The sequence below is a fragment of the Falco cherrug genome, chromosome 7 (genome assembly GCF_023634085.1).
Source record: "Falco cherrug isolate bFalChe1 chromosome 7, bFalChe1.pri, whole genome shotgun sequence".
Taxonomy (NCBI): Eukaryota; Metazoa; Chordata; class Aves; order Falconiformes; family Falconidae; genus Falco; species Falco cherrug.
This window is the reverse complement of record NC_073703.1, coordinates 64266240-64278755: the sequence shown is the minus strand read 5'-3', so window position 1 is coordinate 64278755 and position 12516 is coordinate 64266240. Positions and strand designations below refer to the sequence as shown.

Genomic DNA, 12516 nt, shown 5'->3' with positions numbered 1-12516 from the left:
TACTGCACCTAAACAATCAAAAAAAAAAAATCTGACAGCAAAATGCTCAGTTACTTATTTACTCCTAAATCAGCAGAGTGCTCATGCCAAGTTAAATGCCTTCCACACTAACTCATTTAAAACACATAAAAACCAGCCCACTAGGCTGGGTGATAAGAGCAAAGAGTAAAGTAGATTCACGCAGAGAAAGAGAAGTATGCTTCCTCTTTCCAAAAGATGTAAACCATGCTTCCTCTTTCCAAAAGATGTAAACCAGTCTCCTTAATTCCCTAGTGCTGTTCCACAAACTTCAGCTCTTCAAGTACCGTCTCCGAGTATTCACCTCTTTTTGCCTCAGCAGTATTTAAATAAATACAGAAACCCAGGAATGTGGGCAAAGGAGACCTCAAACCTACTGCACACAGTTATCTGTGAGGAAGGACCACACACTAGAAACTACCCAAATTGCAAAACATTGCAATCCGAATAGCAGCCACACACAGGCTGAATCAAGGATGGTCCAGGATGGTGCACAGATATATGCAGGGTAGTATATCGGGTCTCAAAGCAAGGGGCACAGGTCCAGCCTAGCAGCTAAGGCCAGGTTCTGCTTGCCTCATCTCTGCGTCAGCATTGCAGAGCCACACTTGCTTTGCTTACGCCCCATTGCATCACACTATTGGCCTGTCTGCTTCATGCAACAGGGATGAGTGGGTGTTCTGGTGCAAGGGTCAAGAAGCTCTTTTCCTGGTCCTTTCAAAATTGTGGAAAAAATTATCTCCTCTGAGCACTAGGTGGCTACAAGAAAAGCCCACCACAGCTTGAGCAACTGCGGGCTGCTGGCCTCCCTGACCCACCTTGATACAAGAGTGCTCGGGGAGCCTGCCTCGTCCTAACCTGATGGAAGGTTTGTTTCTTTCCAAAGCAACTGCTTGTGGAAACTCTGTACCTACTTTTTAGCAGGTATGATAGTGCTTAAGCTCTTTTTCCCCAAGGCTCAGTCACAAGAACTCTTTTCAGCAAACAGCTAACCTCCTTCGTCCCATCTTGTCGTCAGTGGGAGGATATTGCAGTGTCAAGTCCAGATGCCACCGCAGATGGGAGGTTTACAGGAATCTCTGCCTAAAGCCCATTGCCCAGCACCACACATTCCCCTCCAGTCCATCCATGGTTCCGCTGAACCAAAGCCCTGGCCTGGAGATTCCCACACGGAGGAGGAGAAGGGCAGCACTGGAGAAGACCCCCAGTCCACACACTCCCCAGAGCCAGAGCCGTACCCAGCACCCACGCTGCCCCCAGCCTCGCAGCCTGAGGCCCCGCTGCCCTCGGTGTGCCGGCCCACCGCCAGCCCCTGCTGCGTCCCTCCAGGTGCCGGAGGAGTTTCCCAAGGGGAATTTTGTGCCTGCGCCTCACGTCCCCGCTGCCGCCCTCCAGGCCCTGCCCGTCTCCTGCCGCCCTCCCCGCCTTGGCTGAGGCCAGCGGCCGTTACCTGGTTGCCGAAGACAGCAATGGAGCAGGCGGTGGAGACCTCGCGGGGGCCAAACCAGACGGAGGCGATGCGTGAGGGCATGCCCAGGATGAAGACCTGGGCCAGGGAGCAGATGACCTGCCCCAGGACGGTGACGGGGAAGAGGTGCGGCTTCAGGCTGCCCAGCTTCACCCAGGCGCCCAGGGCGTTGAGGGCCGAGCCGGCCAGGGCGATGAGGCGGAGGCCCCTCCTGTCCAGCAGCCAGGCAACGGGGAAGAGCAGGGGGATGTAGGTGAGCATGTAGCTCATGGAGAGCCAGTTGATGGCGAAGGCGCTCACATCGTAGAAGCGCACGAAGATGTTGTGGATGCTGCCGTACTGGATCCACTGGAAGGCGTTGCACAGGGAGTAGCTGCTGAAGAGCAGCAGCACGGCCCAGCGACGCCGGGACAGCCGCACCTCGGCGCTGACAGCGGCGGCCTCCCGCGCCGCCCCGGCAGGCTCCTGCCGCACCATGCCGCCAGCGCAGGCCCCCGGCCCGGCCCGGCTCAGCCCTTCCCGGCCCGGCTCCGCTCCTCGCCGGCACCCACCTGGCCGGGAAACCCCGCCCGGCCGCCCCCGCCGCGCTCACTGGCTGCCACCGCGCGGGGAGGCGCCGCCACCGCCCCCGGCCCGGCCCGGCCCGGCCCGGCCTGCCCTCCGCCCCGCCCCGCATGGGGGCGGGAAGCGCCTCCCACCGCCCGGGGGCACGGCCGGCCCCGCCGCCGCCGCACCTGTGGAGCGGGGGTAGCGGCCCCGTCCCCACGGCCGCCGCAGCCGGGCCTCGCCGAGCGGCCCCGGGGCGGGAGCGGTTGGCCCGGGGCGGGAGCGGTTGGCCCGGGGCGGGAGCGGGAGGCCCGGGGCGGGAGAGGCCGATGGACACAGCCGGCCCCAGCCCCGTGTCCTGGGTGCAGGCCGTGTGCCTGTGAGCAGTGCCTGACCCAGCCAGATGCCAGGGTGGGCACCCGGAGGATGAACCTGGGTTTCATTTGAGCTGGCTCCCGATTTTTTTATTACTTTTTTTTCATGGCATGGCACACTACAAAGTGAAAACATCCAGTGAAGTCAAAATCAAAACATCTCAATGCAACTGAAGCAAAAGCCAAAAGTGATGTTTGTTTTCATCCTCATGGGGATCTTGCGGTTAATGAGTCAGCTCTTGTTTTCCTCTTTAGCAATGTACCACACTGATGGATTCCTGCCTGGAGATCACTTATGACCTGCAGTTCATTTAATTAACATAGTGTTATCTGAATTGTACAATTACTCGGCATGAGCTTTAAAATGTGGGCTTGGTTACATGCTAGCGCTGTTCAGCTCTCTTCCAGCATTGAACATACAGCTCAAAGTTCACTTGGAAAAATGGGAGCAATGACCTGTCTTTGGGATGCGATACTCCTGAAACAAAGGCTGGGGTCAGAGAATGAAAAAGTGAAGTTTCTCAGGCTTGTATTTACTTTGTGGAACGCTGTCCTCAGCTATCCACCTGACTACGGCCAGGAGCAAAAGTAGACACTTTAGCTTTGGATAAATTATTCCCAGAGGAGCAAATTCAGTGGTTCTTGCTGTATATCCTCCCAGAGCTCACTTCTTGTCACCCCCTTGTGTTTCCTACTCCCAGCAGAGTGGCAAGGAGCACAGCTGGAGACAAGCAGAGCCAGCGCAGCCTTCCCTATGTGCTCTGCTGAAAGCACCGCAGGGCAGAGCTGCAAACCTTCCTACTCCCCCTCCTCAGGCCGCAGCTTTGCCAGCAAACCTCCAGCCTCACCTGGGACGCTTATGACAGTACAACATAACCATAATATGGTCCTTTTACATAATAAACAGGAAAGGCAAATTCAGAAGCAAAAGCCAGAAAAGAGGTTTTCAGTCCCACTTATTATTAGGTTAGGTATCCGAAGTTACTCCAAGTTCTGTCCTGAGACAACAGAAAGAACAGGAATTTGTTCTAATAGATTTGTGATTTAAATGTATCAGGAATGCAGTAAGCGATAGCAGTACAGAGAGTGCAGAGGTGAAATGGAGCAGGAAAAGGACTGTCATGGTTCAACAGCTGCTTAGTCTGAGAACTCTAAGGATATAACAGAAAAAGAAAAAGCAGAAAGAGTATGCAGAAAAAATAAAGGAGTTGAGGAGACATTGTCATACATCAGGAAAACTGGGAACAGTTAAATTTCTTTACATGTGACTTAAAAAAGCACACACATCGAAAAATCTTTAGATACATGGGAGAGGAATAAGAAACATACGCTGGGTCCTTTGCCTCCCACCAGCCCTGCTCCAAACTGGAGTCAGAAGCAGTTTGTCATCTTGAGCTGTGTTTTAGTCCCACCTTCAGCTCATAAATTTCTCTGGAAAATCCTCAGTTTTGCCCATCACCAACAAAAAGTCCATAGCAAGCCAGAGCCTGCCAAGCAAGGTGCATTTGTTCGCACTAAACCAATGTCTTAGTCCTATCAGAAAAGGCAAACGGTGAATCAAAAACAACTAAAACACAGACCCTGCTGAAATTACAGCTGAAAGTAGGTGGAAGAAGGTAGCTCCCAGCCCCTGGTGCCTGCAGCCTGTCAAGTGAACATGAGCCAGGTGGGAAAGCAAGCCTGGCTCCCCCAAAGCCAATTTAGTCAAGTATTTTTCCTACCTATAGGCCCACATTTCCCAGAACTCCTCTCATTTCAGGGCTGTTTTGTTTTGTTTCTGACTATGTGAACTGTTCAATCGCCCCTTTATATCCTTCGCCAGTTTCTGGACCGAAATAGAACTCCTGTGCTTTGCATTTCTTTCTTTCTTCATTGCTGCATCTGTTTCTACTCAGAAGAGCCTCTTTCCCTTCTTGAAGCAATACCACAGCTGCTTTTGGATTTCCCTCATCAGAGCGTCTTTATATAAAAATTTCTTAGCCATGAAAAATTATTTATATTTCAGGACAACCCCTTGAAGTGGATTTTAAAGCTAGAGGGAAATCTCCTTTACATGGAGACTGACACAAGTGCTTAAAAGGTTACAGGATCCTGTCGCCAGAAGTATCTGTGAGGTTGGAAGGCACTAAACCAGAGGCAGAAGCAGGGCCAAATGCTACAGTTTTTGTACATATGTACAAATGTACAATGTAATGCTACAGTCCATCAGATAGAGCCTAACATCTCTGGCTTCCTTACTGATCTCAAGAAATCCAACCTCTGACACTCTTGGAACATACTCCACCTTTATGACCAATGAGTACATGCAATTCCTTTATGTTCTATAAGGCCTGAAGAACATTCCTTGGAACAAGCTTGGTTTTCTGAAAGCACACCCAATAAATACAAACGCTAGGGATGATGCAGGCGATGGTAACCCAGCTTTCTGATTTCTAGTGGGTGGAAACAGGCCTCAATGACAAGCAAGGCAACAACAAATGGGGGCTGGGAACTGGCCTGGAAGGTGTGCAGGAGGCATATTAGAAAATTATTGTGAAAAGAATAATAACTTGATGCCTTTTCTCTCCCACACTGGACCAGAAGTTCAAGGAGTAGGTGGACAAAGGGTGAAAGTTGCCAGGGAAAAGCAGGTACTGGGGAATGTTACTGGATCTTCTGGCCACGCAGTTCCTGCAGAGACTTAAGAGGATGCTTAGGTTCCCTCTAAATGGGAAGTGTGTAAGCTGCCAGGGTCACAGGACGTCCCTTGCTCTCAAGCTCACAGCATTGTGTTTTGTGCTTCTAAATCTCACCATGGCACTTAGAAGGCCTAGCTAGTGCAGGTCTTCAGGTGGTCTATCCCATTTTGACTGATAGGATTAAGGTCTAGAAGAGGTGTCAGGAGACCTCCCAGTCTATCCCACACACAGACATCGCAGGGGAGATCACAAGGTCTTTGGTGGTGGAGGAAGAATGTTTTATACAGGGTTCAGCACCCAAACTGCTTTAGTGGAGATGTTCAGAAGTGAGATAGTTGTATCACTAGACCAAATGGCAAGACTAGCATAGCTGGCAGAGCCACCCAGTTGTTCTGGTCACACTGGATGCACAGCTGGGGACACTCGGTGCGGCATGGGCTGGCAAGGGCAGCCCGGTGGGACAAAGGCCACCTCGTTGCCACTGGAGCAGGGCGGGCTGCAAGTCCTCTGCTGGCACCTACAGCTTCTGCATCCCAGGAGCAGCCAGAACGCAGGACCCGGTGTAACGTTTATAAATGCAGCGGGTTAGTGTATTGCTGTGGGTTAGATACGTGATTCTTTTGATAGCCTAAACCCTCATGAATCTTTCCTGTTACTTTTCCTGTGTAAAGGTATGGGGCCACGCACAATGATGGACAACTACATTTATTGTGGTGCACCATGCAGCCTCTGACAGCATTCAAAATTTTGCAAGAATTACCTTCCTCTACGCAGAACGTGATGGCTTAGTTGCACCATCTAAAATCTCATCTAGAGAAGACTGCAGCCATCAGAACCACCAAAGCTGGGGTGTGGGGGGAGGATAACATTGAGCACCAAACCTAGCCTCTTCAAAGTGTAAGGCCTTTCAAAAGCATAACTCAAGGAAGGGAAATAATGTTTTGCATCCTTTCAGCATATCTCATGTGTAGGTCTCGGAGAACTTCACTGGGGATGCATCACTACATCTGTTTTACAGGGGAAACGGGGGCACACAAAGTTAAGGTGATTTGCCTGTGGCCCTGCCAGGGGCAGGACCATTGTCAATGCAACTGTCCTAACTACCTTCAAACCTTAGCTGCAAGGGCTTGCCCAACAGCAGCTTGAATTACCACCTCTTCACAGATCTTATTTCCTCGTTCAAAGCCTGGCTTTAACACAGCAATGGCTTTAATTTAACTCTGTCCAGTTGAATTTTAACGTTTGTATGGATGGATCATATAGGTCTGAACTGCAAAGAGTACATGGGATGGCATGGCTGAGGTGCTAATATTCTCAGCTGCCTTCTTGCAGCCAGAAAAGGCCGTAACAAAGGAGCATGCAGCATGGAAGAGCCATTGTACCCATGGTACCTCAGACGTGCCGTTGTTGGTTAGTACACAGCCCTCGAGAGACAGGGTGGTTATACTACCTCTGCGTGGCCTTCTGCAGACAGATATTAACTTACTCAACCCCGTGCTCTGATCTGGCCGGATGAGAACCAGCTCTAATCCAAAAGCTGTGTGACTGTGGTTAGCCTGCTGCACTGCTTGAGCATCTAAGCCCAGTTCTCAACCTTTGCTTATGAAAAGCTGCGGAGATACAGCTAGTTGTGAGGAGAGCCATGCATAGGCTCTGTTTGCTCTGCCATTGGAGCAAACCCAGCTCACTCCTCTGCTGCGCACCAGGCATGCACATGGGACACAAAGATCTCTTCACTCAGCTCAGAATAAAAGAAGTGAAAAAAAGAGCCAGCTAGACTCAAAACTCAGCCACAGTCTAGATTTACATCCCCAGACCAGATCAGGGTCACAGATTAACCCCAAATACCAAAAGCTCGAAGTATATATGCCCTTCTTACTCAGCATCCTCCAGCCTCCATCTCAATGAGTCATACCAGTTCATGCCAATGACACAAAAAAAGCTTTTCATCTCCTAATGCTTGCAGCTGGCATTAATTAATAATTAAAGAATGCTGGAAATGTGCATGGCTCACTGCTGAACATGGGCATGTTCCTCTTCTTTCTCCCACTCACCTTGCAGCAATAAAGACAAACCTGGGACAAGTCCTGGGGACCAGGGCACTATACCATCACTGTTGTGAGAGGAGAAAAGTTGATTGCATCTTAGGAAAGAGTGCAGAACTGGTACAGGAATTAGGAGGAACATGCATTCTCTGTTCGGATGTCTCTGAAGCCGTATGACTCTTAGCAGCTGGCATCTGCAACCTCAGCTGCAAGAAGAATTACAGTCTCGTGTAGTAACCTTAACGCACTGGTTGTAATCCTGCCCTGGCAAGAAATGAATATACATTCCCTACTGTTTAGTTAGGTAGATTTTTGATTAACCTAAAAAACTTTATGTATACACATATTGCTGCCTCACTGCTCAAATCCCCTCCAGATCATTAATCAATAAGGCAACAACAACACGGCAGAAGAAGAACCTGGACAAAGCAAGCACAGTGCTGTTTGCTAGGAGAAAGTCTCGCCATTTCATGCCATGCTTTGCATTTTCTCTTCTCTCCAGCTTTCGATTCATAAAAATACTCTGCCTGTTAGCAGTGATTCCTGATCTTCTTTGATCTCAGTGTGCTGAAATATTAGCATCCAGACAGCATTCTTGTAATGACAAGGGCTGCTTTGGACACTGTGATCATTGTAAGAGGCAGAGAGAGCGTCTCTTTTGTGGGCTGCTGCTTTGGTTCAGTATGCAGAAGATTATCCTCTGCTGATGCAGGGCTGGCAGCACTAACAGAAGTGACTTCTGAGACAGGATTTGCAAACAAGTGCATAAATATTTTGAAGCCACAGCAAAGGGGGAACAGAGCTGCTTAGTCTGTCCTTTGCCGAACTGAAGACATGCCTTTACTTCTCTTCTGGCTCTATGCATACTGTGTTTGAGTATTACCCCTTCTTCTGTCCCACAAGAAAGAAAACTCACATATGAATCAATTTAGAGGGAGGGCATCATAGCGATGACAGCTGGAATCATAACAGCCCAATTCAGTAGGATGAATGTACCTTCCCCTGGGTGGGCTCGCTCTGTGTCTCCACACCTTGGCACCTGTCACATCGGGAGCCTGCAGCTGAGCTGAGAAGGACAAAGCAGGAAGGGAATACCAGGCATAAAAGATTGCCCTGGGCTTCCCATCTGGGGAGATACGTTAAGCTTAAGTCAGCACCAAATGTCATATCTTTATTTATCTTACCATGGAAGCAGCCCTGAAATGCTGATGCTGAGTGCTTGTGAAGTGCTGAGCATGTCCTTTTAGGGGGATGGAAAGGGAGAAAATTACTGCACCCTCCATGTTTTGTGACTTGCTGTCCTTCTACACAGACTTGCCAGCTTCCCTTGATCCATAGGAGGTACTGAGATGCAGTGAAGGCCGTAAAGGAAAACGTAACTCTCATGTCCCCTGGTTCCCATTTCTACCTTCTGATCATATCAACAGATGTTTGCCACACACCTCTGTTTTGCCCTCACAGAAGACACCAGCCAGCAAGTAAATGTAAAAGCAACGGTCACTGAGGTTTGAAAAGTGCCCATGGCAGGTGCCCCCGCAGCGCCAAGTTCCACCCGCCCTCACTGCCCTCCCAGCCCCAGGCGACCGGGCTTTCGGCTGGCTTTGCCCAGGATACACCCACAGCAGAGCCCCTGTGACAAGACTGCCAGGCAGAAATCCAGCCCAAGTGCTTTTATAAAACCTTTCCTGGGTATCAAAATGCTGAAACCCACCGTTCTCATCACAGGTGTCCGTAAAGGCGATTACAGCTCACCAGGGCTGCGGCCAGGTCTGTGTTTATTTAACCCAGTGCTCGGTCCCCACATCCAGCCCGGCACCGCCAGCACCCAGCTCTGCAAGCCCCAAGGGAGCTGGGGAAGGTGGGGGACACCAAACCAAGCCCCCCCACACCCTCACGCAGCAATGCAAACGTGCCAGGACCACAAGGCACGACCGGCCCCTTGCCTAAGCTACACGGTCCTCGGCCAAGGGAGCTCGCCGCCCCACATCTGGGGTGGCTGGGACCCGGACAGCCCTTTCAGGCAGCTCTACCCAGCCCTTGCCGCCACGCACGTTAACCTTGAGGCTCCCGGTTCTTTTCCCAGCCCCTGGCAGCAGCCCGGCCACCGGGAGCGCGGAGCGGGGCGCTGCGGCTGCGGGAGCGGGAGCGGAGCCTTTGCCCAGCAGAGGCCAGCACAGGCGCAGTGTCGGCAGGCTGTGCTCGCAGGGAAGGGCTGCCTCGCCACCCGGCCTTCCCCAGCTCGGAAAGAGTCTCTCAGCCTCCTGCGAGCCCTCATCCCTTTACTGCTTTCAGGCGCTTTTCAGTGGGGGACCGTGCGGTGCGACAGAAAGCAGTGACACCCCGCGTGGGTAGGGACAAGCTGCCCCAGGCGCAGCCATCACCCCATTTCTCCACTTGCGTGTCCAGAAGCACCCCCTTCCCTTGAAGCAGCGAGCAGCACGGTGCTCCTGCAGGCTGGGCATGGCCAGATAATACTCACACAACATTTCAGAAATGCCCGATGCCGGGGGAATGAAGATCAAAGGGAAGTGCAAGTAGGAGAAGGCAATCGAAAGCAATCAGGGGTGATTGCCCTGGTACACCGCCCTGCCCTTTGCTCCTCGTTTGAGTTCATTAACAGTTCATTTGCTGACAACAGTGAGGGCCACACCAGAGGACAAGCACTTGGCTACTTAGAAATCAAAACTAGTTGCCTGGAGGAGTTTTGAGTGGGGGCCAGGAGCCTGGGAAAGGGAAGCAAGAGGCAGCACCTGCGTAGAAGTGCGGGAATCTCCCTGCATAGCCTGAACAGGCAGCTTGTGCAGCTCCGCAAACAGCCTCAGGAAAAGATCTCTTTCTCAGAGGCTGGATGAAAGGGGCTGATGGCCCTGAGAGGATATGTTGTCCCTTGTTGCTTGGGTGATAAAGACGGTCGCCCAGGGGAACCGTTCTTAAATAAAAGACACTGCATCTGAGACACCGAACAATCACCAGAAGCAACTGAGAGGTCAAAAACCGCTTGAAACATGCAGATCATCTTCTTTGATCAGGTTTTTGAGGGCAAGACTGGGGCAGAGAGGAGTAAGACTAGAAGATGCTTCCCTTAGCACCAACATACACCCAGTGCTTGGCCTAAACGGCTGACCACAACACTGCTTGGAGGCCTTCCAGCTCACAGCCAGCCATGCATCATGCAGAGGAAAGGCATCTTAACTGGTTGATGCCAAGAATATTGTTTAGGTTCTGGAGAGGATGTTTTTGCAAACCCGTCTCCCAGTCTCACCATTTACCACTTATTTTCATTCTGAGTCGCAGCTGAGACATTACCAGTGAGTAGTCTAGCAATTCTGTGGGCATTACACAGAACCCCACCCAGCCTGCAGGATCTCAGACTTCGATGGCTCTGCAACAAAAATAGTGGCTTTGTGTCTATGCAGGCGTAGCTGATACATACACATCAGGGTAGGACCTTCTCCGTCTGCAACTAAAACCAAGCTTACCATTTTGTAGCCGTGAGAAAACACAAAGGTCACAGCAAGGATGGAGATTTCTCATTATTGTGGGCAATGCTGTGTTTTAAGTCAGTGCAAGCTTTGCCGGGGCTCTGTTGCATCCTCCAGTGCGGAGCATGAGGCTGCAGTGTCCTGCACAGCAAACCCCAAGCAAGGCAGCAGTAGCTGGTTTTCTCTGATGCTGTGTAACCCAGGAAGCATGGGAGCATCAGAGCTTTAAGGAACAGCAAGTGAAAAAATCTGTGAGGAAACCCACCAGAAGCTGAAGGAGCAGAAGTGGAGCCTATGAAAACAAGCTTCTTTAGAGCTGCAGCAGGTTGTCTCTCCCAGGCTTAAAGGAACAAATCCCATAGAAAAGCAGTTTGGGAACGGCCTTTGTAGCCTGGGCTGAAAGCATGGCCTGTGTGGGGAATCTGCAGCACTGGTCATTGGACCAATGGATGAAGTGAAGCCTGGGTGTGAGATCTAGCAGAAAGGGGTGGTGTAAGATACACTGAAATTGTTCCTGCTGCTTTTTTGTGAATGTGCCTAGAACCATTTTGCTGCCCGTAGATGTATTCTGTATGTCCTATATGCAGAAACCCAGCTGCCCACCTGGAATAACCACTCTCCTCCCCTATGTGTGAGCATCCCTTTCGGGGCAGGGGGCAGAGCTGCATCACCCGTTGCCTCAGCGCTGCTTTTGTAGGGTGGTGACACCCAGGCCAACGTGCTAACACCAGGCATCCCTGGCCACGATGCTTCCCATGCTAGCGACAGGAGATTCACAAGCCTGTGGCAGGAGAAATGGCAGTGCTACCTGCGCCTCTCCCGAGGACAGCTTGCTGAGGCATGGCAGTGTTTGGTTATCATTCTGCTAGCGCGAACCAGAGAGAGAAAATGGGGACAGCACAGCACATCGCAGACTTTTCCCAGCTGGTTGAGGGCTATGATAATGGCCCAAAACCCATTTGGAAATACGCTACTTTATTGTGCCTGAAAGAAGGGTGTCTGCAAATTGGGCCCATTTAGCTCAGTTGTTGGCATGTTGCCCACGTTGGCGGCGCTGCTTGTGGTATCCTGTGCTGAAAAAATTGCAGCTGATGCTACTTGGAGATGGCAGCTGTCCTGACCCAGCATTAGCAACAGGACCTGCACTGGCCGGTGGGCTTCAGCCTTGTGCACAGAGGGAGAGTGACAGGCAGACTGCTGGCTGATGGGGTGTTAGTGACAGGCTGGCTGGTGGGGCATTAAATGCAGAGAAGGTCTGTTTGGACCAGCTTGTGCTTCCAAGTGACCAGACCCAGCAGAAATAATCTGCTCTTCACTGACCTTTCAGATTTCAGCTGCTTCGATGCATGAGGTAGTACAGCAGCCTTTTGTGGAGCTGCAACTGGTGGGGAAGAGGAAAAAGTGTAGGCTGCAGCTACATGCCTTACAGCAGGGTGCTTTGGAGCAATGGTCCCGCTAGGTCCTGCTTCCCCTGTGCACTCCAGCACAGCGTCACCACCCCCCTCCACGCTGTGATGCACCTTCCCAGCTGTGCTGCTGGTCAAGCTGAAGGCTCCAACAGCCCACCAAGACCCGGAGATGTGTGTAGCCATCGGCCACAGGAGCTAAGGGGGTCGGCAGGGAAGAGATCTGTGATGCTACATCAGACTCATTAGCCAGGTCCAGCCCTGCAGCAAGGAGGTACCCCAAGGACCCCATCACCTCACAAAACATTGCTCCTCAGCCTGCCCGCATGCACATGGGCCCCCCTTCTAAATGTGGGGCTCTAGCTGCTGGCCCTGGATTAGACACCAGCATATGCAGGGCTGTTCCCCGGACTCCAAGCTCTCCCCTCCTGCTGCCTGCATCCTCACTGTGTCACGCCAGGCCTCAGGAGCAGCTCAGGTCCTATTTTGGAAACAAAGA

General features: G+C 51.6%; 1 protein-coding gene across 5 annotated transcripts in view; it reads right to left on the bottom strand.

Moving 5' to 3' along the window:
- The window catches only part of FLVCR2 (FLVCR heme transporter 2), a 41485-nt gene extending 39406 nt beyond the window's left edge, over positions 1 to 2079 (bottom strand). For 4 of the 5 annotated variants that reach the window (XM_027812558.2, XM_014284151.3, XM_027812560.2 and 1 more), the window contains exon 1: positions 1469 to 2079. In XM_027812558.2, the coding sequence (XP_027668359.2) occupies positions 1469 to 1963 (495 nt within the window). In that variant the 5' untranslated portion in view covers positions 1964 to 2079. The remainder of the gene's footprint in view (positions 1 to 1468) is intronic. The other variant, XM_014284152.3, reaches the window with a different exon arrangement.
- Between the last annotated feature and the right edge of the window lie 10437 nt (positions 2080 to 12516).